This window comes from Cupressus sempervirens, chromosome 8 (assembly GCF_028749045.1).
Source record: "Cupressus sempervirens isolate cs-2001-9-10 chromosome 8, ASM2874904v1, whole genome shotgun sequence".
Taxonomy (NCBI): Eukaryota; Viridiplantae; Streptophyta; class Pinopsida; order Cupressales; family Cupressaceae; genus Cupressus; species Cupressus sempervirens.
The window spans coordinates 796,964,125-796,991,679 of NC_143125.1; the positions used below are offsets into that span (position 1 = coordinate 796,964,125).

At 36.7% G+C, this 27,555-nt stretch overlaps 1 protein-coding gene across 4 annotated transcripts; it reads left to right on the forward strand.

Moving 5' to 3' along the window:
* On the forward strand, positions 1 to 26,291 carry LOC149544802 (uncharacterized). Of its 4 annotated transcripts, none has more exons than XM_089796441.1 (4): positions 4 to 227; positions 470 to 551; positions 7,119 to 7,193; positions 25,750 to 26,291. In XM_089796441.1, exons 1-4 carry the CDS (start codon positions 70 to 72, stop codon positions 25,990 to 25,992), a joined length of 558 nt encoding a protein of 185 aa, XP_089652567.1. In that variant the 5' UTR covers positions 4 to 69; the 3' UTR covers positions 25,993 to 26,291. The 4 variants fall into 4 exon arrangements, with proteins under 4 accessions (XP_089652571.1, XP_089652567.1, XP_089652569.1 ...); XM_089796443.1 differs by having other exon boundaries at positions 6 to 227; positions 25,756 to 26,291; XM_089796444.1 differs by having other exon boundaries at positions 19 to 264.
* The last annotated feature ends 1,264 nt before the right edge of the window (positions 26,292 to 27,555 follow it).

Consider the following 27,555-nt stretch of genomic DNA (forward strand, 5'->3'; position numbering starts at 1 on the left):
CCATCTTTCCCAAAAAACACTTGCTTTCTCACTAGAATTGTTAATCTCCCTGAAATGTGATGCTAATAAATGAACAATACAGCTTCCACTTCGTCACCTTCTTTGAGCGTACACTGGAATCAATCCAAAACAAAATCTACTACACAGCCATACACATTGAATGCAGATTGTGACCGCATTCAATGGAGAAAAGAAGACCATTTCAGTAGTCAGTATCAGAGCAGTAGGTGCAGTCACTGTAATTGCCAGTAGATACTTTCCTTTGTACGATCAGATCTCCAGCACCTTGATTTGACTTGATATTTTCTGCACTGGATCGCATTCCATTTGTTTTTAACACCCTTCCTATATTTGGACTATTACAGAAGAAAGCTAATCTACTCTGATCAGGCATCTGAAAATTCTTTTGGATTTAGCTCGTTGGATGGTTTTTGATTTTGTTTTTAAATGTGTTTGTCATGAGGTTCAGCCTGATTACATTAGCCTGCATTCTGAGCTTTTCGGGGATTCCATTTATCTGTTCGCAAATCAATGGCGCAGTCCTGCTGGAGGTATGAACTTAAACATTTATAACATTACATTCTCGAAGATTCCCGGAAGATAGCGCTTATGTCGTAGATGATGCAACAGTAAATGAATGAAAAATGAACTTCAGATGGGTGTAAACAAAATGTAAATAAAATAATAACCCGCCTTTTTTTCCCTAAATTTGAAAATTAAGCTTTTGGTTTTATCGAGTAGTGATCACTGAACCAGATTAGAATGCTTGAAGAATGTCATATGGTTGTAACTTATCAGAAGCTATCGCTTTTGATCTTTGTATTTCTTATGGGGATCTATGACATTACATCTTTAATGATTTGCATCAGTTGCTTATAATTGCCATCGTGGTTCAACTTGTCTGTGAACATGATTAGTCCTGTTCGAGTAATTTTTGCACGAATATATTGTGCATTGTATAATCTTAGGCAGGACCAAGCTAGATAATCAATCACGTGTCAGGAATAAGCCATGATTTGGTCTGATAGGGTTAAGTGCAGATTAGCGATCTGCCTGGAAATTCCAAAATCGATATCAATGTCGGACCACTAAATTGAAACCCTTTAGAAAAAACAATTCTCGCAAAATAATTCAAATTCTCTTTTACTTCCCAGGGGAATGCGCCTTCCAGGCTAAATTGCACTTCTGGATGTAAATATGGAAAAGCAAAAGGAAACGTACAAAACAGAAAATAAACACAATAACAGAGTACACAGAATTTATGGTGGTCCGGCTTCAGCCTAAGTCCACTTTTGGAGCAGAGGAATTCTTTTATTAATCAGAGATACAAGATGTTTTGAATACACAACAGATTGATCACAAATACATTTCCAAAAGACTATTTGAATATCCAACAAAGAAGTTGAGTAGGCAGCGACAATTGGAGGAAACCATGTCTGACTGTTGGCCTTCACACCCCCCAACAATCTCCCTTGAAGACCAACTACTGCTGTAACAAAGCCATTCCCCTACTCTGATTCTTGTTATCACATTCTGAAAATGTCGAGAGAAGCTCAACAAAACTCGAACTTCTGTTGTGTAACAATCTTTGTTAGTGCATCAGTTGGATTCTCCTTGGTGTCAATCTTCAGCACGTGAAGCTTGCCTTTTTCAACTACATGTCAAATGCAGTGATAACATCAGTCAATAGCCTTGAACGGTGCTGAGATGTATGATGCTTACTCATAAATATAGAACTGTTGCTGTTACAAAATAAATTAAAATCTGATTGCTTCAAGCCCAATTCTTTAAACAAAAGCTGCAACCATACCGTTTCCTTTGCTCTCTTATAGAGAGCCCTATACTCAGCCTTTGCAGATGATTGTGCAACTATACGTTGCAATCTAGAACCCCAACTGATGGCTGCCCCAACAAATGTGAAATCATAACTTGAAGTAGACCTTCGTTTGTCTAAATCCCCACCAAGATTCGAATCTACTAATCCCTGCAATTGTGGCTTATCCTTTTCAAAACACAAAGCAAAATCAAAGGTACCTTTTAGGTACCTGAGGATCCATTGGACAGTTGAGGTTTACCGTGATTACTCATAAATCTGCTTACTACTCCCACTGCTTGAGCAATATCTGGGTGAGTAGATCATAGCATACATAATACTCCCAACTGCAGTTGTATAAGGACTCTTGTGTTTTATGACACATTTTGGCTGACAAACAGAAACGAGAAGCTAGAGGAGTGCTTACCGACTTAGCTTCTAACATACCAAATCTGCTCAATACCTTTTCAATTTATTGTTTTTGTGATAACTAGATTTCTCTTATGTTCCTATTCCAAAAAATGGTCATCCCAAGCATTCTTTTGGCTGCCCCAAAATCTTTCATGGCAAATCTGGTAGCTAACTGTCTCTTAAGCTCATCAACAATTCACAAGCTAGTGCCAGTTACTAACATGTCATCCACATAAAGTAGAAGAATAACAAATTCACCATTGGACAACCATTGAAAATAAACACATGGATCAACATCTGAGTGGACAAAGTTATGCTCTGTAACATACTAAAATTTCATAATAAATAATCATTTGGAAATACTTCAAATAACGTACATTTCAATTTAACATGAAATTTAGTTATAACTAACTACATGCTTCTACTCCATAATAAATAAACATCTGAAAAAAAAGCTTCAAATAACATTCTTTTCAACATAACACGAAAGGCAATTATAACTAACTATGCAGTTATTTGTTTTCCTTTTATGACATAGCAAGTAAATGATTAAGGAGTCTAACTGCTTTAGTCTACGCACGTGGAAATAACCATTTCATCTAACTAAAATTCTTAACTGGAATAAAATGAAATAAAGTACCTGATTTATAGATGATTTCAAGAGATGTTGACTTTGAGTTGTACAAGCCTTGGCTATCGGAGGAGGAGAAGCATTGCCATTGGGCTTAACCTCCCAACCATGGACCCTTAAGTATCCCCACACAATCTTTACCGAGAAAGGCCCTCCCTACCTTGGGAATTAGGCTTGGGACACCACTGTCCAGTCATTGAGCATTGTGGTGTTAGAGTGTCGACTAGTCAGCTGATGTTGTTGTGGACATCTTCCATCAAGCTATCTTTTAACTACTAGCACTCTAACCTCTAGTGATCACAGCAGCAAGCATACCACTAATCTACCTTGGCCAAGGATTTGTGAGGGCATTGTGTACCCAATCACCCACTGCTCAACTTGACAACAAGACTACATTAAGGACTATCATGAGCTAACATGGTTTCTTTCATTAGTATCACTTTCTTGTTTGAGTTACTGTTAATTTCTTCTTTTACCATGCAGAAGTATTCTTTGTTCCACACCCTTCATCTTGACCTTAATGGTCTTTGTGGATGATTCATTGGATGATTATATGGATGATAGTAATCACAGCCAAGAAATCTACCAATCCAGCCTTGGCTTATTAAAGAAAATGTGAATTCATAATTTATTAAGCATGGCCAATTCTTCTGCCTTTCTGGCTTTGGCACAGTTAAAAAACATCTGAAAATGTTTATGTATACATATACAAAAGTCAGTATATTCACCAACCTGGTGTTGATAACACAAAATGATGGTTCCTTTAACTTATTCAATGATCAGCCATTCTGGCTTGCTAAACACAGTGGTATAGAAGTACATTCTTACAATATCAATTTCTCCAGTACACAGAATGCTCATCGTGATGAACATATGGCATGATGCTCCTGTATGAGTCTTCTCTGTACTGACTTATATTTCAGTATTGCTTTCACAAAAATAAATCATGCATTTTGGCTCAATCTTGCCGTATATAAAATAAAGAGATCATTGATTCATTTTCAATCAATAATAGAAAGATAGGAAAATCTTAATTGCTTCTGTCAAGCATTGTGATCTATGTGCATAATATATACAGATACACATGCAAAAGTTAATAAGATGCCCTAGTATTGGTTAGTTTTGCAATTTATGTGTGGCTCCAACTACGTGTGCGGATGGCTTCGAGCTTCAATGAATTGCTACACACTATTATAAGAACTTTAAAAGAAGTTGTGCCGAGTATGATGAATTAACTACAGAAAAATTATGGAGCGTAGAGCAGAATTTGGGAATAAGACAATAATAATGTTCCCGGTTTGCAAGGATGAGAATGATGTAAACAACCAAGAGCCATTACGTGAAACATAGTTCAATTACGAGGAAGATACAAGGTGACATGAGTTACAAGAATCTTTGGTCATCGGCTCATCTAGTAATAGCAAAATTGATTATATGGCCGACCCAAAAATAATTAAGTAATTAAAGGCCAATGAGAGCAATATAGAATTTGTGGCCACTCAAAGAGAAAATAAATTATTGCCAAGAAATATCACTTAGTACATTAGTGTCATTCGCCGCCTATCAATACTTGTGTACGTATGTACACATATGTATGCATACATGGTATTTTTAACTACGTATTTATCATATGTGTCATATATAATGTGGATGCATACATACATCTAATCCACACATATATACATATATGTGTGTGTGTGTGTATAAGCATAGGTAAGTGATATAATGCTCATGTACTAAGCATGGCAATCATTACAAGAAGTTTTGAGATCATCACATAACAGAAAGGTATTACAATTTAAATAAATGTTTAGTCCTTAACATACTCTTGATTGCCTAGTTGTTTATCCCTTAGCCTTGGTGGTTAGGTTTCATACCCATTGACTCCTACAGGAACTAGTGCCCCTCGCCCAACTTCTTTCTTGGCAATGCTTCCCCCCTTTGACCTACTCCTGCAACAAGAAAATCCTCCACAATAATATCATATTCTTCAAAATATTCAAAATTATTATGACAAGCTTTTAATCATAAATCATAACGGCTAACTACCATTCCACTTTTCATGAAAGGATAACTAACTTTTCAATATTTTAAAATACCAATAGAACAATATCTTAACTGATAACTAACACGTCATCTTCACATGAATCCTAATGATTAACCATCTTACTATTTCACATGATTCATAACCAATTTAACTGTCAACTGACTTCACATGAAAGGCACAACAGCTATATGAGTAGTTTAAAAATTGAGCAAAAATTGGGATGTAACATGTTCAATCATAAATTGATCAAACTTGAGATACCATTGTCTTGGGGCTTGCTTAAGCCCATACAAACTCCGCTTCAACCTGCAACAACGATGCTCCTGACCCTTTTTGACAAACCCCTCTGACTCCATCATGTACAATTCCTCATCAACATCACCATGCAGAACGGTGGTCTTCACTTCCAACTGTTCAAGCTCAAGATCCCATGCAACTTGAATGGTAGTCATTTTCACCACTAGCAATATTTTTTTATCAAAATCAATGCGTTGCTGCTGACCCCTTGACAATATTTGACATAAAATTGTTTCTGCCTCCATCTTCCTCCAATTTATAAGCTCACTTATTTCTTAATGCCTTTTTGTTAGGTGGAATGGTCGCTAAATCCCATGTTTTGTTTTTAGTAACAAGTCCATCTCTTCATGCTTGCAGCCTGCTATTGATCACAGTTTGCATCCTTCATAGTAGCTTTAAAATTCACTGGCTTGGGTTGATCAGAGATCAATAATGTGGGTTCTGCCTCTTCTGCAAATAATAACTCATAATCTAAGAATTTGGATGGAAGTCTTCTTTGCCAGGTAGACCTTAATTCAGGAATGTGACATGAATCCTCAGTGTCACCGTTTCTGACAGTATTTACTTCAATACCTCTCAGTCCCTACAAGTTTCCATCTCCATATTGATCCAAATGGAGTTGATTTGTGGCTTCCCAAAGGAAAAACATTTGGGTTTTGCAGAGTCCATGTCTTAGAAACAAAGTCACTGCTCTGTGTTTGCAAAAGTGGAAATTCTGCCTGAGAAATTTTATTTTGACAACATGAATTGGAATCTATTAGTACATCCCTTGACTGCCTAATGTCCATGGAGGAAGATGCTACCTACATAGCATCTAAGCTGCCATAGAAATGATCATCACAGGCAGAGGACCGAATGTCATCCGCTACTGTGGGAGTGCATGTTGTCATTCCTTGCATTTTGTCCTACTTGGTTCCCTTCCTTCTCTTGGGCATTGCAAATAACAAGGTGATTCTGTGTTTTCTTTACAGAATTTTTTATTAGCTCATCCATTATTGGAAGGAGATAGCAGTACTTCATGTGATTTTCTTGATGGCTCAAGAGTCCACACACATCCTCTCCATTTGCCTCATATTTGGGGTAATAGTAAAATTACTCTGGCACAAAGGTTCATGCTGTCCCTTATGAACCCTTTATCTCACAATTTGCTAATTCTCATTTCTTCCTTTTCTTTCAGAGATAATTGGTATGCAGCTTTGATCCTAGTACCGAGTAATCTAGTGTGTAATAACTTGTGATGGAGGTAAAGCAGCTGGAAGTTATGCTGGGTTACATGAAAATGTTCTGTCATCAACTTTTGCACCTCTAATGGAGGTTGTATCTTACTTGGCTCCCTGATCTCATGGGTGTAGCAAATAAAAAGACGATTCCATGTTCTTTGTGGGAAATTTTTATTAGCTCATCCATTATAGGAAGTAGGTAGTGGTACTTAACCTGATCTTTTTTGTGGCAACAAAGTACACACATATCCTCCATTTGCCTCATTTTTTGTTTGAGAGTAAAATTAGTGTGGCACAAAGGTTCATGCACCTCCTTATGAAATATTTATCTCACAATTTGCTAATATGCCTTCTCATTTCTTCTTCTTTTTTCAGAGATAATCAGTATGCAGTCTTTTACAAAGCTTTGATTCTAGTACAAAGTCAATATGGTGTATAATAACTTGTGATGTGTTACATCCCAATTTAAAATGTTTATATAGCTGTTGAGGTTCACATGAAGTTAGTTGATAGTTAAATTTGTTATAATCCTGTGAAATGGTAAGATGGTTAGTCATTATAATTTCATATGAAAATAACATGCTAGTTGATTATTTATCATGAATTCATAGAATTGAAAAGGTGGTTAGCTGTTATGATTATTTATGATTAATAACTTGTTATGGTAATATGATTTAACTGCGGAGAATTTCCTTGTAGGGAGCACGTCAAAGGGGTGGAAGCATTGTCAGAAAAGAATTGGGCACAAGAGCATCACCATCACCGGGCAAATGGGTATGAATCGTGAATCACCATGGTTGAGGATCTAGCGACTGCATAACATGATACACACATTAGATACGCATGAGCTATTAAATAAACATTAAAAATATTAATCAATTTAACTTAATTAATGCATACCTCAAATGGCTTTCGGATGACTTTTCCACCACATCATTATAATACATATTTATGTACGCACACATAGATATAAATTAAAGGTGACATTATAATATTATTCTTATACAAGATTTTATCTATTTAATATGTACATTTAAATGCATGTACAAAAAGATAAAATAAATCTTCCAAGATGAAACATATATTTAGATATACATATTTAAAAGGTACGACCTTGAATAAACATTTGATATGTGCCATCTTAATAAAATATATCTACATGCAAGTAAATAAATATGTTTATATATTTTTTTGATTTGTAACCTTTCAAGTTCATTTGCATATTTATTTATTTATTTTCTTTATTAGAAACCGAAATGCACACTTGGCATATTATGTCGCCATCCAAGAAGGGGAAACATTTCTTTATGAGTTATGGCTTTTTGGAAGCCATAAAGTTTATCGAATACCTCTTTAAATATGGGGAAGCTGTGAGAAACTAGAGGGATGTCTTTTACGAACTGTACTCTTCTTCACGTTTTTATTTTTATGAACTCTTGGCCATGTTTTTCCCTCTCTTTACCTCTGTTGGAAGTCGAGATTGTTATTCACTCCGAGATTGTGCTCAGGATATCTCACGAGTAAGTGCTGGTTAATAGCATCCAGCAAAAGCTCATCCTTCTAAAAAGATAATTAGGTTATGTGGCCGGCATACCATTTCTGATTGAAACATTGTATTCTTTTCTTCATCGCTGTGTGTGTATTTACAGTAGTAAGGATTCTTTCCATAGGATGCCATACATCATCATTGTTATCTGTTATTGAATAGTTCCTTAGAGAGTTTGAACTTTTCAAACCAAGTCAAGAACATTGATCATGATATATTTTACATCTTTATTTTACTATTAGTAGAATCAAATGATATTCTTTTGCAAGCCTTAAAGTTTATTTTCCTCAAGTGATATAAGCTGTGATGTATTGAAATATGAAACATTATTACACCAACTGTTGAATCAACAGAATGAGTTGGTTAAACTTTGAGAATTAAACTCCTGGGACTCACTCGGCTGAATGGCCATGGAAGAGGTGAAGAGGTGAGAAAGAAATCTGCAAGTAACATGGAAGCAAAATCAGATGTGACATAACAATTTATATATATTATTCTTAAAAGAAACATTTAATAGCTCATGCATGTCCAATTCATTCTTAGTTATCAAGTCGAGTGGTGTGTTTAAGCACCAGGAAGGTGGTCCATGTCTATTTTGGGTAGGGAGGGCCTTTCTAATTAGAGAGAGTGTGGGGATAAGTTTGAGGTCCATAGTTGGGAGGTTAAGCCCCTGACAATGTTTCCCTTCTCCACGAGATGTCATAACATGCATCGGATAAAGATAAGTTGAGCATTCAAAAATTTATTGGTAATAGGTATTTTTACTTTGATGATATTTATACAAGTAGAAGATATGATGGATTAATTTCTATCGTTGAATTTGGTTATTTCCTTTGATGAAAGCAACCTTTTTCATCAATGTAATTGGTAACCATTTAGATCGGTTGACCTTCCAATTGAATATGGAATATATCTATAAGATTGTTATTTGAGTCTTTCATTTATAAGAATAATGATTATAAGCATATTTTCTAATCTTATGTTATTGCCACAGTTAGCAATAGGAAGAAAAGGAATGAAACAGAGGTATTTGACATCCCAAATGATATAGTGGTATCTGATGTCTTAAATGATATAGTGGTATTTGATACCCCAAAAGATACAGTGGTATCTGATGCCCTAAATGATCCAATGATAATAGATGCCCTAATTGATACAGTGGTATGCGATGCCCTAAATGATCCCATGGTAATAGATGCCCTAATTGATATAGTGGTATTTGATGGTAATAGTCATTTGATATTGATATAGTGGTATTTGATGGTAATTGTCATTTGATTTTGATATAGAGGTATTGGGTGGTAATCGTCATTTGATCTTAAGTGGTATTTGTAGACTAACTTGGGTGTTTGCAGAAGCATCCTTACATTGATTTCGGTTTTGAATTCCATAGTATGTAGATTTTAATTCTCATAGTAAATTCATTGATGGTGTTTTCAATTGTTAGTTATGAAATTTCCGTTTAACTGATTTTAACTGTTAATCTCATTCACTTGAACGTAACTGATATAATTGTCCGTCTTCCTATGAGAATGAAGTAATAATTGTATTTCTTTAACATGTTAGTTGTTAGTGAAGACCCGGGAAAAGTGGTTGTTACATGATGGAGGTAAAGTAGTTGGAATCTATGATAGAGTTATATCAAAATATTCTTTACTCAACTTTTCTACTGCTAGCAAAGTTTGGATCCTACTTGGCTCCCTTGCTTCTCTTGGCATAGCAAATAACAAGCTGATTCCGTGTTCTCTTTGTAGAATTTTTTCTAGCTCATTGATACAAGTGACAAGGCTGACATTTTGTATGCCTCCTTTGTTGGAGTATTACATTAGTTTAGGTTTAAATTTCGTTCAGACTAATAAATAAATAATTAGTTACTTGTTAGTTGGGAAGTTACATTCCCCAAGATAGTTTTTATAAGGGAAATAATGGCTTTAAATAGCTGATCTGCTACATTTTACAAACATCAAATTATATCGAATGCAAATCCGATTGAATCCAGTTATGTTTATCCTTTCTTCTAATTCTCACATTTGGTATCAGAGCGGACATAAATCCTCAGCCTGTGAGATGTAAGGTCAGTCTAGGACACATTGAAGACGCTGAGGTATATCAGAAGATTTAACCCATAACAGGTTTAAGGAGTGTAAAAAAATCAAAATATATGAGGAACGTCTCACCTCTTTGGTTGTTATTGCCAACCCCGTTTGTTAATTTGTCTGTTGGAGTTATGATTGTCTGATTTGTTTTAGATTTGAATTTTTCAATAATATAATTAGCATACAGTTTCTCTTAGATTGAGAGATAATTTATCCAAGACTACTTTCCTACAGCATTTGTGAATGGTTTGATTAAGCAATAATAGTGTTGTTCTTGGTTGCCACCCAAATTGGAGAGTTTGAAGATGTGCAAAATCTGTTGTAATGTTTTATGAGTTCAGATTACAGTATACCTCTTCTTGCATCATTTAGCTTTAACTAAAGAAGGCAACTGGCTTGCTGTCTTGACCCAACACACTCCCAACAGCTCCACTAAAGCATCACACTCAATGGTAAAAAATTTCTCAATGCCCGATAAGGCAGGCATATAGTTTCTTTAACTTCTTTTTAAGCTGTTGAAAATTTCTCTCAGCTTCTTGAGTCTAGGAAATGAACTTCCCTTAGTGCAAACTATTAATAGAGCATTTATTTTTCTAAAAATTCTAATGAACTTCTTATATATGTCTACAAAAGCACGGAAACCCCTTATTTTGGTAATGCTTCAAGGGTCAGGCTATTCAAGCCTAGCCATAATCATTTTGGAACCCATATTTACTCTCATTGAATCAAATTCCAAGGAAAGCCAACTTTTGTCTACATAATTCACTTTTAAATAAATTGATATATTTCTGGATTCGATTGTGTAGAGATTTTTACCACCAACGTTTTGAATCACACTACGTGATCCATCATCAGGATGAAAAGAGCAGGAGATGTCAAAATTTGTTTTGACATCTCCTGCTCTCTTCATCCTGATGATGGATCACGTAGTGTGATTCGAAACGTTGGTGGTAAAAATCTCTACACAATCAAATCCAGAAATATATCAATTTATTTATGCTATGGATTGTGGAAATTTGATCTCTCTAAATAATTCACTTTTGTGAAGATTTATGAACAATCTTTCACTTCTAAGTGTATCAAATGCAATTTGTAAGTGCTTCAAATGTTCTTCCATGTTCCTCTTGAAGATTAAAATGGTAAAGGAAAAGATTATTACATATTTTCCAATGTAGATCCAAACACTTAGTTCATGTTGTGCATGAAAGGGGCAGAAACATTAGACATTTCAAAAGGCATCACCAACCATTTTATAAGCCACTGTTGATCTTGAATGCCATTTTCCATTCATTCTCTTCACAGACTTAGATTTGATGGTAACCACTTCTCAAATCAGCTTTGGAGAAAATCTAACACTTTTTCAAGAAGTCTATTATGTAGTCCATTGTAGGAAAGAGGTAGTGCTACTTTCTCACGATCTTGTTGATGGCTCTAGAATCCATACAAAAATTCCATTTTCGTTTAGTTTTAGGTCAAAGTTAAGCTGGTGTGGCACAAGGGCTCATACTCTTTGTTATGAACTCTTTTTCTCAAATCAGCAAATTTGCCTTGTCATTGGTTCATTTTCTTTCAGAAATAATTATTATGCAACTCTGTTGGGAAATTTTGATCCAGGCACCAATTCAGTAAGGTGTTTCATAACTCCTGATGGAGGCAAAGCAGCTGGTAATTGTGTTGGAGTCATGACAGAATTTTTGTTCTTAAAACTTTGCACATCTAGTGGTGGTTGGATCCTACTTGTCTCCCTTGATTCTCTACTAATAAGTGAATTCTGTATTCTCTTCACATAATTTTTTACAGCTCATTGATTTAAGTGACAAAGCTTATATTTTAAATGACTTCTCCACTTTCCTCAATTTTAAGAGTTCTTTTCCTTAATGTTGAACCACATACCTATTCTCTCTAACTTGATAAATTATTTTTTGGTCATAACTAAGGTCTGCCAAACAAAAATGACATGAACAGATCATCCACATGAGGGCTAATTTTGAATACAAGGAGACAAGATTAATGCAAAAGCACACTACCATCCTCCTTTATCCTAAAATGCTTGTAGGGGTTAGATTTTTGATGTTATCAAGTTGTAATTTATCAGCCATTTCCATACCAAACTATCAATAGATCTACCATCTATGATTAACTTAAACACCTTGTCCTTACATCTGCATTTTGTTTGGAAGACACCCTTCCTCTTCCAATCCACTTTGAGGGTATGCCATTCAAGTATAGTCTTAATCTTTGTGGAAGCCATACATTTATTCCAGCGGAAATCATATTTCTAAGGAAAACCAACTTGTCTCTACAAAATTCACTTTTCTCAAGTTTACAAACAATACGTCCTTTTAAGTATATCAAATGCAGTTTGTGGGTGCTTCAAGTGTTCTTCCATGATCCTATTGATAATTGGAACATCAATAAAATAGATTATTACCTAAGTTATTGAATCAAGTAAGGGTATGGATATGAGATACAGGTATGTGAGTACATGTTTTTTTTCCTTGGGTGCGGGTATGTTTTACATGCACAAACATATACATACACATTTGCATATGCATATACATATACATGTACATATACATACACAGACACGTATACATACATAACGTATTTTCAAACATCAATGTTATAAATATAAAAGAAGAGTGATACTCATAAATTGATAATTGGTAGTAAAATTATAAATAAAATACCTCATATATGATTATATCATTGTTATATTCTCTTCATCAAAAGCACCATACACAGTCATGGGTACTTAATATTTTGCTTCTCAATATTTAAAGGCTTAATACATGGATTTACTTGGTATATGCATAGAGAGATTTGATGAGAATCTAAAAGTAATGCATATTTTATTTTACATATTTACTTGGGTAAGGCCCTTGTGTACTTCTTGGGTGCCCAAGTCCCTTGTAGGTTATTTACCTAGGTTCTCTCAAGCACCCAGAATGTACCCAAGCCATACCTGTACTGGAATCATACTTCTACTAGGACTCAGGCTTTACCAGCAGTACCCAATAACTTAGATTATTGCAAATTTTCCTACATAGTATCTTAATGCTTAGTTCATGGTGCACATGAAAGTAGTAAGTGCATTAGACCATCCTTGACCTTGAATGCCATCTTCCATTCATCCTTTTCATGGATTTGGATCTGATGTTAACCACTTCTCAAATCAACTTTACAGAAAATCTTAGCACTCGCTAAATAATCTAATCTGTCACCCATTCTAGTAAAGGGCAGTGGTACTTTTCTGTGATCTTGTTGATGGCTTTAGGGTCTACATACATATTTTATTTGGCTCCTCTTTTAGGTTAAGACAAAGTTGGTGTGGCACAAGATGTCATGCTCTTCATTATCAATCCTTTTCCAATTATTTGCAAGTTCACCTCATCATTTCTTCATTTTCTTGTAGAAATAATTAGTATGTGTCTTTGCCAGGAAGCTTTGTTTTGGCAACAAGTCAATATGGTGTGTAATAAGTTGTGATGAAGGTGAAGCAACTTGCAGATGTGTTGGAGTTATATCCAAATATTTGTTCTTCAACTTTTGCACCTCTAGTGGAGGTTGGATTCTACTTGTCTCCCTTGCTTTTCTGAGGCTTACCAAATGAGAAGCTGATTCCTTGTTCTCTTTGTAGAATTTTCTATAGTTCATTGATATAAGTGATGAGAATGATATTTCAAATGCTTCTTACTTCCACAATTTTAAGAGTATTCTCATTCCTTCATGTTGACCCTCGTATGCATTCTCTCTACCTCAATAATTTGATAATATTACATTTTGTTTATTTTGCCAAGGCTTACTAAGCAACCGAAGACATGCGCTTATTGGCACCACATCATGGAACACTTCATCCACATAAGGGCTAATTTTGAATGCAATGAGAAGGGCTATCCACAAGCACACCATGATCCTTCTTCAACCAAAGACTTTTGTAGGGGCTACATTTTGAAGTGCATGCAAATTGTAATTTAATAACCATTTTTGTGGTCACCAAATTATCATTAGTCATTCCATCTGTGATCACCCTAGACACATTGTCCTTGCATTTGAATTTGGTTTGGAAGACACTCCTTTATCTTCTAATCAACTTCAAGGGTTTCTTTGTCCTTAGATATTAAGGTTTTTCTCAACATCTTTTTCTCTTCTAACTCTACTTCAACATCTTCTATCTAGTATTTTTTTTCATGGGCAACCATCACCCTTTTCAGGTTTTGAGGATAATCTATAGTCCTATGGGCTTCACTAATAAAACACTTTAGCGGTTTCCTCTCTCCAGAAGATGTTCATCCTTCACTTCATCGGAAGTTTGGCCACACATTATCCTTTGCCTCCTTTTGAAGGTTCCAAGGAACTTCCTCTCCCTCTATTTTGGTGGCTATCACTTCTCTTACTCACCAATTTGCTTTTTCCGCACAACACATGACATACATTTATTGATACCACATCATAAAGCACTTCATCAACATAAGGGCTAGCTACAAATGCAACAAGACAAGATTTATCCAAAAGCACACTATCTTCTTTGACTAGACGATCTTATATGGTGTTGTGTCCTCTTCTTGAAATAGGATTAAATAATAAACGATAATTATTAAATTGAAAATATAATAGAATAAAACTCAAAAAATTAAAATTTAGTTAAGTTATACAAATTGTCGAAAGGCATGGATGGAAATATTGTCTCCCTCAAACATGAGGTATAAAAGAGAGAGGAGTACTTCATTTGAGGGAAAAAGAAAGGGAAGAGGCATAAAAAATAAGGAAGGATTAACGAAAGAAAGTAAGGAAGTGACTCTTTTAAAAGATGAAGGTTTGTAACTCTTTCAAAAGGTGGTAATTGTGAAAAGGGTGTGACCATTGTAAAGGGCAGACATGGTGAAAACGTGCGACCCTTCCTCACAAAAGATATAAGGGGGAAGGACTAAATGGAATGGAGAAAATGGAGTAGAGGAGATCTAGAGAAAACATAGAGCAGAAGTATAAGGAAAGATTTGAAATAAGAATTGAGAAGGAAAGAAGAAAACAAGATATGTAGATCTTGAAGAAGGGTATATGTGGATCTGAAATGGGATATGTGCAGATTTCAAAAGCTGGAAATACAGATTTGAGAAGTGAGAGATAGATGAAGATAAATAAGAAATGAACGGGGAAGCAATTTTTGTCAAATAGATGGAGCTTTTCATAACCAAAGGGTGTGACCCTTTCATAAGGGCATTAACAAGTGAAAGGGTGAGACTTCTTACACTCAAAAGAATATATAGAACAGAAGAAATTCATTTGAGAAGGGTATCCAAGGGAAATCAAGGTGGTAAAAAATTTATTATTCTCAAAAGCAATAGTGGAAAGTGGTGACTCAAATCTGATGAAAGGTGATGACCCTTTCACCAAGAAAGTATAAAGGAGTATTCTCTCACCAATGAAGTATAAAGGAGAACTCATTCTAAGCATTTAAGGATCACCTATCAATCATCACAAATGGATCCATCAAGTCAAATCCTTGATTCATCTAGCAATCATTAATCCCTCATATATCATTCAATCAGCAAGATGAAGCAAACAAACATCAAATCCATATCTATCATCACTTCACCTTTGGAGCAAGGAAGCAAACAAACATCAAATCCGTATCAATCATCACTTCACCTTTGGGTCAAGGAAGCAAACATTTCAGCAATCAAGCATCAATCTATTAAATCAGCAATCACCTAATCATTTCTCACCAATACCTCAAATCGTCAAGTCAAAATAATTCATTCATTCAACAAATAATAATAATACTCAGATCTGCAATCCTTGGTATGGGTATCGCATGCCACATATATTGCATAATAAATATATTTTGATGACTGTTCTTTATTTAAATTATGTATGCATTTGAGGAATATAATATTAGTATGTGACAGCTTATATGTAGACACACATACAGAAATATACTTCTGCATACCTGTGATCTAATATCCATTACATTGCTGGCTAATGAATGTTGTAATATACATTTTATGTATGGAATATCATGATGTTTTCCTTCTGCTGCAATTAACCAAGATAGGGGAAATGAGGAGATCATATGTGGGAAAATGGTAACAAGGTCACCTTCTAAGCATGTCACCTCATGTTATGTGCAATTAGGAGATTCCATGGGGCCAAAGAGGACTGCCTTCGGGCTTAGGAAGGATGGATTTTCAAGGCACCTTATTTTGAGTGTTCCTTATAATCCCTATCATGGTAAATGGATGTTCAATCATTTTAAGCAAGATAGAGGTGGCAAGATGGAGTAAAATGGGGATAGGATACCACATTAGGTATATCACCTCATATGATGGTATGGGCCATATGAGGCCAAGAGGGATTGAATATCTGCGCTTGGGCCTAGGGTAGGGTGTCTTTAAGGCACCTCACCAAGTCATCCTACCTCATCACTTCTACGGTTGAGTCATCTTAAAGTTAATTCTAGCATTTTATCGACTCGATCTACATTCTGTTGTCGGTAAAATGTATAGTGTAGCCAATGGGTAGAGTAGTATCCGAACAAGCACGTGACACTTGAGTCACCCTTTCGGAAGGGTATATGAACACGTCCGAGATGGACTTTGGAATCATCATTGTGATCATTGTATTTAGATTGTAATTAGTAAGCGCATATATGAATAAAGTATCTGTTCTACGTTGCATCGTGTTATACTACATGTGTTAAGTTTCTTACCCTGTACGGTAAACATTTGGCGCCGTTGCCAGACGTACTTGGAATGAAGGAATGATATGAAGTTTAATGCCAAATTTGCTTAACAAGGATAGGAACAAGGTGAAAGATAAGGATGAACTACGTACAACACAATATTTTAATTTTAGCGCAGCAGGCATAGCGCAGGCAGAGACTCTAGCAGATTGTCGAGGGGCACTAAAGGGGTGAAGAGGCATAGACGGAGGGAGTGCACTCACCTAGTAGGTTGAGGAGTGTCAAGGAATTGCTGGAGGAGACTTGACAACGCTTAAATTTGGTGGAAGAAACAAAGGAGGAGTTCCTTAACTTGTATACGTTGAGGGGAGAGTGTCCGAACGGAAGGGAAGCAACTTGCACGACTCGGAGTGCCGAGGGAGCACGAGCATGGAGTGATCTCTTTGTTCTCAATACACTGGACGAACAGATACAGGCGAAGAATAGAACATCACTTGAAGACCTTGCACTCGACAATGCGGTTGTTGGAAAAAAGACTATTATACAAAACAACGCGGGAGTACAGAACAACGCGGGAGTCCAGAACAGTGCAGGATCTCAAAACAATGTGAGAGCTCAGAACAACACAAGTACAAAAGTACCTCAGAATCAAAGGAAAGTAATGATGGCAGGTCCTAAAGAAAAATTACCCAAGTTTCATGGTGATGGTACAACAGACCCTATCCAACATTGGAAAACGTGTGAAACCATATGGACGGCAAATGGTGTATGGATGAAGACGATTGGGTCAGACAGTTCTTAGCGACCCTGCGGAGTGTGACAATAGATTGGTTTTCCGATACCAGTCCTCAGAAATTCAGTACATGGGAGAACGTTAAAGAAGAATTTATAGCAGAATTCAGATTGCTTCGGACGATAATGAAATAGTAGCAGAGATATATAGTACTAAACAAGGAAAGAATGGAACAGTCCGGGCCTATGCCAAATGATTGAAAGAACTGGTTGGAAAGATGGAAAGTCAACCAGTGGACGGGTTGAAAAAGTGGTGGTTTGTGGAGGGGCTACGGCCGGCTTTGAAAAAGAAGATGAAGATTGTACCACCAGTGTCGTACACCGACGAGTATACTCGTGCAATGGATTTAGAAAGTGAACAAAAGACAAGTAAGAAGAAAAAGCATAAATCCTTCGATTTAGATGATTCATCCTCGAAAAGTAGTAGTGATGAGGAGTTGAACAAGAAGGTGCGAGCATTACAAAAAGACATGTTTCGAATGATGAAAGAATTCAACAATTTGAAAAAGAATCCGGACACAGTAAAAGGAGAATTGTGGTGCACAGATTGCAAAGAGGGTGGCCATACGAAGGGTTCATGCCCGAAGAAGCAGTTTTGTGACATATGCCAAGTAGCGGGACATTCCCTGAGGGAGTGCCTGTTTAACATGAAAGCAAAAGGACACCAACAGGTGTTACTAACGCAGGACACATCCAACAACAGCAATAACATGAGCAATGATGCAACTTCGGGTGGATATCGTAATAATAATAGACGCGGAAGGGGTGGAAATAATAACAATAACAACGAAGGCCAGAGTAGAATACAGTATGATGCGAGTGGACGGCAGATGATACAGTGCCGAGCATGCAATCTTTGGGGTCACTTCGCGAGGGACTGTACTATGAAGGAGACGCCATAGCTACTGTGCAGATGATGTGGTCCAGGGGACCATGAAGATTCAAAATGTCCAAAGCAAGGCGCAAATCTATTAAGTATTGAAATGTGTGATGAGAAGCTATTGGCGATCACACGGGAACAGGCGAAGAAAGTGAAATATCTGAATGCAGAAGAAGAGAAGGAGAGGTTACAAAAAGCTTGAACAGAGATAGAAAAGCAGATGAGAGCAGAGAAGTCACAAGTACAGGACACTACCAAAACATCAAAAAGAAACTTGGTGGAACAAAACATGGTGAAACAGATAATGCAAACGGAAGTGCAAATTAAACTAAATGACCTTCTGCTCACGATGCTACGGTTGCGTTCGGCTATTATAAATATGACGCCGTCTTGAGAGTGGTGGAGGAAGCAAAGGATAGTAAGGAAAAAATGACGGCAACAATAGACCCGATGCTACTGGTGCTTACGACAGGAAGATACTCGGCAGTAGTGGAGATGGGCATTTTGGGTATTGTGCTGACGGATACAATTGTAGACGGAGAATCGGGGGTGAATGTGCTACTGGAAAATATTTGGAAAAAACTTGGACAACCAACGCTATGGCCACCTATTATCCAGTTACTTACAACAGATCAGCATGGGATAAAGCGGTTGGGAACTTTGATGGCACAGTCGGTAACAATTGGGACACAACCATTTTTACTAGATTTCATGGTCATCCCACTGAAGAGAAGAGGGTATGACGCCATCTTGGGAGGGGGGTGGCTGGTGCAAGCGAACGTAAAACATGATTGGAAATGGAACACCTTGTCCATGGAGAAAGGAGGCAAGAGATTCATAATTGATTTGCATACACGAATGGTAGGAGAAGAAGCGACGTCGTCGGACTCAGAAGGCGAAGGTGAGAGTGATGACGAAGGGAAAAAATTCAAAAAAGGATGGAACCAAATGAAGAAGGGGTTTTAGGATTAGGAGGGTTCACTAATGATGACCTAGATTCGGTAAACAGTTGCTACATTGGCAAATGGAAGATTACGAGGTCTTTTCGAGCTGCAACATTTTGAGTGTCAAGGAAGAAAGAGCAGGAAATGAGTTCTCGAAGGAGTACAGTGAACTAAAGGAGGGAGAAGCGCAGGTGGATGAAATGACGGCCCATACGTTCAGTAAAGATAAACCGATGAAGTATGAAGAGCCAACGGTGAAAACAATGAACTTGGGTGATGAGGAAAATCCGAAGAACATTCTTGTAAGAGATGATTGGAACCTAGTGTTGAAGGCGACAACATTCAAAATATTCATGGAGTACAAAGATGTTTTTGCTTGGACGTATAAGGACTTAAAAGGAGTACCACCAGAGCTATGTGTCCATCGGATACCATTAGTCGAAGGTGCGGTACTCGTGCAAAAGTGGCCGTACCGAATGAATAAGAATTATGCAGCGTGGGCCACGAAAGTTGCACAAAACAAGTGGAAGATATGGCATCACAAGCGTTTAAAATTAAATAACTTTCAACCCGGCCAGTTAGTATTGAAGTATAATGGATGGAATGAAATCAGACCTTGGAAGTTCAAAGTTAAATGGGTCGGACCATACAAAATACGGGAAGTGGGATATAACGAGGCAATTAAGCTAGGGACATTGGACGAAAAAGAAATACCAGATGTAGTAAATGGATCGAAGTTAAAAATATACCACGAAAGAAATGGTCCCCCGCCGACAAACAACTGAGGAAGAAAAAATGACTGAATAATGTATAATAAGTAATAAAATATTGAAGTTGAACATAGTTTTAAAAGTAGGAAATAATAAACTATAGTTTTAAAGTGTGAAGTAACAAAGCGATAAAACATGAAGGAACGTAGCCTATCGTGTGGCCTTAAAAGGAGGTAATATGCAAACAAATTCATAATTGGAAGAAGTTAAAGACTGTATGGCCTTGTGGCTTAGAAGACATAAGAGGAAGCCGTACGGCTAGAGGCACAACATAGAAGGTGATAATGTGAAGCTCGTATGGCCAATAGCAGGAAGAGGAATTAAGACCGTATGGCCAGGCAAATCACTAGTCATAAAAGATCCTGTACGCCAGAGAAGATAGGAGGAAAGAACGAATTGAGGACTGTATTGAAGACCAATACATTTTGAGAAGAAACCTTACGGCTAAGTACAGAGACAGTGTGAAGGAGACCGTGCGGTTAGCAGTGAACAAGTTGTGTAAGTTGCCGTACGGCCAGTGGATAGACAAGTAATTCCCAGAGATAGTGAAACCTCCGTACGGCTAGAGGAAGGCATAAGGAAGTGGAATCAAAGACCGTATGGACAAAGAACAACAGATACTATAGACTATATGGTGACACCGTACGGCTAGTAGAGCAGCGTACGAAAAATACAATTCATAAGTGTTGGAACCTGTATAAAATTGTACGGATGGAGGTATTTAAAACGTGTGGAAAGACAGCCGTACGGAGAAGATAAAAGACCATACATTAGCAGCTAAGTAGAAAGCAGAAGCCAAACGGTGATTAAGGAACCAAGGAGGGTCGTACTACGTACAACAGGAGAGTGGAAAACTGCTATAAGTTAAGATCTATAGGGAAGGAGAAGAATTTTTGTGTGTCGAGGGATAACTGACCCGACCTAGCAGAGGAACAAATGAAGTCTGTAGGAAAGAGGAAGTGGAAGAGCAAGAAAAAAAAAACGACGATAGATTGAAACAATTGAGAATGAGTAACGCATGATGCCCAAGGGAAGGCAAAGACATAAGCAGGTAGTAAAACATCAGCGGTTGCTAGAAAGAGTGTGGGATCAGAAGAAATCACAAAAATGGTGTGTTCCATGGAGTTTTGTGTGCGTTTTAGGGTGCTGATTTGGTCTTGGTAGTGGGTGTGTTGCCCCTCAACCCCGCTGGGAGTGATGCCCCCTAGACCTCTAGTCGGTGCGATTATCAGTTGTGGGAAGTGTGACCAGTTGATAAGACTTGGAGCTGCTGTAGGCATGGAGTGTTTGTGTGTTAGAGGTGGCACTCGGAGTAGGTGTTTGGACATGAGGCTGTCTTGGTGGATGCATAGAGAGCTCGGGAGGAGTTGATCATCTAGTTGAAGGCAGTACAGCGACACTTGACTCAGTGTACCTAGGAGTTGGAAGCAGAGAAAGCGGCACGGGTGGCTATCAAGGTTAGCTCAAGAGACAATATTGTGTTAGCAGAGGCTATAGATGCAACGTGGTTTGGAGACCAGTTTGGTGCAGGCACGGGACGAATGTGGAAGTGGTGTGATAGAAACAGATTAATCTTGTTATAGTTAGTCAGTTAATGTATTCCATTTTGTTAATCTCTCTCGGATATTTTGTTGTATTGTCGTCCGGAGACGACTTTTCTTTTGGGGAGGATGATGTTGTCGATAAAATGTATAGTGTAGCCGAAGGGTAGAGTAGTATCTGAACGGGCGCATGACACTTGAGTCACCCCTTCGGAAGGGTACATGTACACGTCTAAGATGGACTTTGGAATCATCATTGTGATCATTGTAGTCATTGTATTCAGATTGTAATCAATAAGTGCATATATGAATAAAGTATTTGTTTTGCATTGAATCGTGTTATAGTACATGTGTTAAGTTTCTTACCCTGTACGGTAAACACATTCCCCATATATGTTTAATTCTAATTAAAGAAATCTAACTATGAATTATGATTATACGCAATCCCTAATTGTGTTGCAAGGTCTCGATCAAAGTGAAAGGTATCTCCAAAGCCTACTTGTTTTGATTAAAAAATGTAATCTAGGGAAAATTTGGATACTCATAATAAGCGAGACATTAAATAGGGGTTAGATTTTGGAATGCAAGCAAGTTGTACTCTATCAACCATTTATATACTTACCAAATTATTAGTAGATCTACCATCTACAATTACCTTATAGACCTTGTCCCTACATTTGCCATTTGTTCAGAAGACACTTGTCCTCATCCAATCAATTTTCGAGGTTTGTTTGTTCTCAGTTATTAAAGTTCTTCTCAACATTAGGCTCTCTCCTAACTTTGCTTCGGCTTTTGTCTGGGGTTCTTCTTGGGTCACCATCACCTTTTTGGGTTTTGAAGGCAATCTACAGTCTCATTGTCTATATATTTTTTTTTGTTTTTAATGTCTTCCACTCTCTAGGAGGTGTTCATCCTTGCCCCCTACCTGTGAAGCCTCCCCTTCCTTGGATGTCTAGCCACACATTCTTCTTGGCCTTTTCTTCTTTGGCAAGTCTTAAGGAACTTCATCTTCCCCTGTTTTGATAATAACCATAGGCACACACCTTATCAATATTCCTTTTCAGTTCAGTTTGTACTCTACCCTTGAATCATATTCATAAGTTTCATCCACCTTAGGTACTCTTAGCAATTCAAACTTGTCTTGAAGTTGAAACTTTAGTTCATATACATACCGGGCTACTTGATGCCCTTCACTCTCTTGTATATCTGCCTAATTTTGAAGCCCCATAAACTATTCAGTATAAGCTCGCACCAACTCATCCCTGTGTCAAATTCTAAAATTTATCGAACAACTTGGCAAGAATTGAGTTGTTAGATGTTTCAGCATCTTAGGCTAGATTCTGTTTTTATCTTTTCATTGTCTTCTCAAATTATGCACATTCATCCACCGTAGGGGTGCATGCAACTTCAACTTGGACACATCAATTTTCTTTCTTTTAAACTTTTTGGACCATCCTTGTTAATCTCTTCCATTTCAAAGTATTTCTTGTTGAGCTTACATTTAAAAATGGAAATATTAACCTTTACCTTGGAATTTTGGCTTATCTAACCTTTCAATAAGCCTCTCCATAGGGTTTAATGCTCCAGCGGTTTTTCTTTGAGGGCCTGCATTCCTTCCGTCCCTTCATCCCTCGTTCATGTGGGCTTCGCTTGTAAACCATTGCTGACTTCTCTGAGACCAAACTGATACAGATACTTCTGTTCCCTATAACTGAGGCTCAAAGCTGTTGTTCAGTCCCTGTTAACAAGCTCTCATAGCAAGCCTACTTCTAGCCAGTTATACATTTTCATGAAAGTATGTAGGCCTATAAACATAGATCCTATATTTTAGAATTCAATTCATAAACAAACAGATAAAAGAAAATGACAGACATAAAAAAATAAGCTTTTTCATTTCGCATGCAAACTGAAATACAGTTTGGGGAATCTCCTCCAGAAACAATTGAAACAGAAAATTAGTTAAATTCCAGAAGAATCAACACCAAATAAAATCTAAAAGTCACAAAAGCCCATAAGATAGGAACCACCAGATTTGATAGTTGGCCCTGAAAACCAGAAACAGTGCCAAAGAGCATAACTGACAGGTACTGGGGACCCATCAATTAAGTGGTGGTTAAATTACTAATCAAATACATATACAGAGTGCCAAAGGATTAAACCATGATGAAAAGCGCCTAACTAGGACTACTAAAGGGACATGCTCTGGTTTCCCATATATCATGAGATAGTGTTATTTTCTGTCTAAGAAACAGTGTGTCTTCTGCTTGAGGGAATGAGTAAGATGCTGATGTCTATTGCTTAATCAGGTTAATAGTAGTTCGACATCTTCATACCTAAGCCACCATTATTCAATAATCAAATTACATCATAAACAGTAGAGTCATGCTTCATTACGCATCAGTTCACAGAAAGAGCATGTTCAGAATAGCGTCAAAGGCACAAAAGTTGGCAAGAATATATAATGATGCTGCTATAAAAATAAAAATCACAGTTTCTCAATCTTCTTACATTATATTTGTAGTGGATTATTACTATCTGGCTGTCTTAAATATGTATGTGTTTTATCTTCTACATTATTTCTCTGGTCTCACATAGTTGTATGTTATCAAGATCCATATCGTGAACTCTCAATTGATGACATATGTTACAAAAATATTTCGACATTAACTTAACATTTGAAATTAACTTTAATCAGTTGCTCTTTTCCAATTTTATTCACATCTGGTATTTTCATCTGCCAAGTTCACCAGACTGTTAAACTAGTTTCATTATTGAACTCTAAAAAATATTGATAACACTTCTTGTTTGAGTTATGTGTTCAATGAAGGACATTCATGTCTCAATTTTAAGAATTGATCAACATTGTGGCTTGTAACTAAACCCACCTGGAAGTAGCAGCTTCTTGTGATGTCGGATAAAAGTAGGCCTCACGCAAAGGAGAATGGCATGTCTAGCCTAGTAAATGCATAAATTATAATTCTTCTGTGAGTTTGTTCTACATTGTTTCACTTTCTTACAACATGATTGACAGTTTCATATTTGGATCAATATCTACCTTCGTCATTCATATCATTTTGCATTGAGCCTTCACCCTCACTGTTATGACAAAAGTTGAATGGGTTCAAACTTAATGATCAGGACATGAGTGCATTCCTGGCTTCTGATTTAAGATATCTGCAGCGAATTCAGATCTTTAAGTAATATAATTGTCAATGTGGAATAGATTAGAATATTTCTCATTCATGTGTTGTCAATGTCTGGCTCTCTGTGACTGCATTTTTTGTAAATCAGGCCTCTTGCTTTGCATGCATTTGTTCCAGGATCTGGGATTTATTGTGAAATACTATAGTGTGTCATTAGAACAGAGACTTCTTCAGCATTTTATGCTTTATCTTTACTGATAGTTCTTTATTTTTGAATGGAAACTATGACTCTTGGCCGTGTTTTACATATTGGGGATATGATTAGCCTATGTAACGTGCTCTCAGAAATAACTATCCATTTGATGTAACATTCTTTTGTCAAAAAAATAGAGCACAAGAAACAATAATCTTAGCAAAATGGATAACTGATCTTCTGAGAAATACCCAGAAAATTCTTTCAAAAAATAAATCTTGTTTCAATATTTAGTAACGTGGCATTGTTTCCACTTGTCCCAGATTTTGAGACAACCATGAGCTTAACGTTGGAAATTAGATATCTTATTCTCAATCATTCTCTGCTTGTATATTTTTTAAGTTTGTTCTTAGGACACCAGTGACAGTGTATTGGCTTGCTGCGTCCACGTCCCAAAATATCATTGTAGTGAAGAGATAATTTTTAGACACATGAAACTTAATCTACAATCCAAGTTCAACTGCTTTGCAAGATCTTGTAGTTCTGGAATATGAATCGTGGGTAATTGGTTCAGGTTGAGATTGTAGTTTTTGAAGACAACTCCTGGATGTTAGATTAAGAACGAGATTTTTTTAATTATTTGAAGGAGTTCATTTGACATGACATATTATAAAGAGAGGCAACAAGTTTTCTTTGTGCAAAAACCTGTAGTGATTTCTTATGTGGTATGATTGTTTTGTTAGCCACAGGTTAATTGTTGTTTAGGCTCAAGTTACAGTGCTGAATTGGCTGGTGTTTCAGTGAGTGAGGGTGCAATAATAAATGGCTATGATTATCCTGATCCTGATCCTTCACCCAGCGGTACCCATGTTCATGGAGCACCTATACAGAATGATGCATGGACCCCTTCTCCAGCGCCTACAACATCATCCCAAATTCAGGAATCAAGAGGGCCTCCTCTTTTGACCTCTCCTTCTCCACGCTAAATTTAAAGCAGTTATTTTTTCTATCATCATCAAAAGAAGCTTTCCCTTTTCCTCAAAGGATAATAAGAGGATATGTAGTTTCATTAAGACAATCATTAATGCCACTGATTTTTAGTAGGCATTCGGCCCATAGAATATTGCAGTTGTGCAGCATGCTTACAGAGAAAATGTTTCAATGTATCATGTTTGTATAATGGAGATGATTGTAAATAATACCAAAAAAAAAAAGTGCCAAAAATATGAATTTGGTTAGCAGTACAGATGAATGCAAACATAAAGGTAGTGGATGTTTATAATCAGGTTTTACATTGTCAAATAACTACAAAATATTATTAGCTAGAACAAGAACTAATAGTGAAATTTTAAGTGTGTATATTAGAACGGATAGCTTGTAATTGGATATTTAACTAACAATCAATCCAAAATTTATCCGGCTATGGAAGGCGGCGAAGTAACTGACAGAGAATGCTGGGAATTTGAAGTTTTCTCATGCCTTTTGCATTTAATTATCATTCTTTTGTTATAATCACATAAATTTGAAAGAATTATGATGGAATTCAAAATAAATGTAAGCATATATATGTCATATGTAACAAAATATTCGTTTACATATGCATATATGTCTAGATGCATACATATATGTTTTACGTTTTGCAAGTCAAGTCATTGCAAAGAAATAGAACAGATGACACGAAATGGAGCAGCTCCCTTATGACTTGTGCAATTTATTAATTACTTCATCTCTTGAATATGTTTTGTACGTTTGGCCAATATGTTTCCTTTTAGTTACTAAGTCCTTTAGATTTTTCACTAAGATTGTCTATGTGACTTAAAAATCTGGAATAATGTGGAAAGTATCTTGGCCATATCATATCATTTTGCATTGTGAAGCTTCCCAAGAAAGTTGATTTTTAATTATGAGCCTTCTTATAAAAAGAAGGAAAGAAATAAATCTGCAACAAAGGTATTGAAGAGTTGTAAGAAGTTTAAAAAGAATACAAGAATAAATGCTCAACTTGGGAAAAAGAGCTATTTTTAGCGAAGAGGTAGTCAAGGAGTGGAATTGCTAAAACATGGGAAAATAAAATCTCTCAATGGATTGGCAAAATTATTAGCGGATAGAAAACTTAAATATGGCTTTCAAGAAATTATAGAGTAGATATTAATGAATGGGATGAAGATAAATCAAATGATTGAGCAGTTGAATTGTGTTACCACAAAGAAGGGTAAGGCATTGCAGGTTACAATCCAAAACGAGAAGAGTTGGATAACTACAATGAAGAGGAATACAGTCCAACACAAGATGAGGGCCAAGATTTTGTAGTGGTGGAAGCAGACCGCATTAGACATGAATTTGCAACAGAGGAGATCTTTGGGAGCCCCATATGCGACGATGATTGAATGTCTAAAGGAGTGTCTACGGAGTCCCATCAACAATAAAAAGGAGTAGAAGATCATCACTTTCCCGAGGGAACAAGGATGATTGAGGGGAGAGAAAAGCAACATGTTCGTTTATGATTTGAAGGACAATGTTAAAAATGGTTTGTCTTGTGAACACCATCA

Bases quoted from the DNA above. Each gene is read 5' to 3' on its own strand.
- LOC149544802 (XM_089796441.1), top strand. From the start codon at position 70: ATGAACAATACAGCTTCCACTTCGTCACCTTCTTTGAGCGTACACTGG. The intron at 228-469 runs GTGCAGTCACTG...CATGAGGTTCAG, and splicing joins AGTCAGTATCAGAGCAGTAG to CCTGATTACATTAGCCTGCA. The intron at 7,194-25,749 runs GTATGAATCGTG...TTGTTTTGTTAG, and splicing joins CACCATCACCGGGCAAATGG to CCACAGGTTAATTGTTGTTT.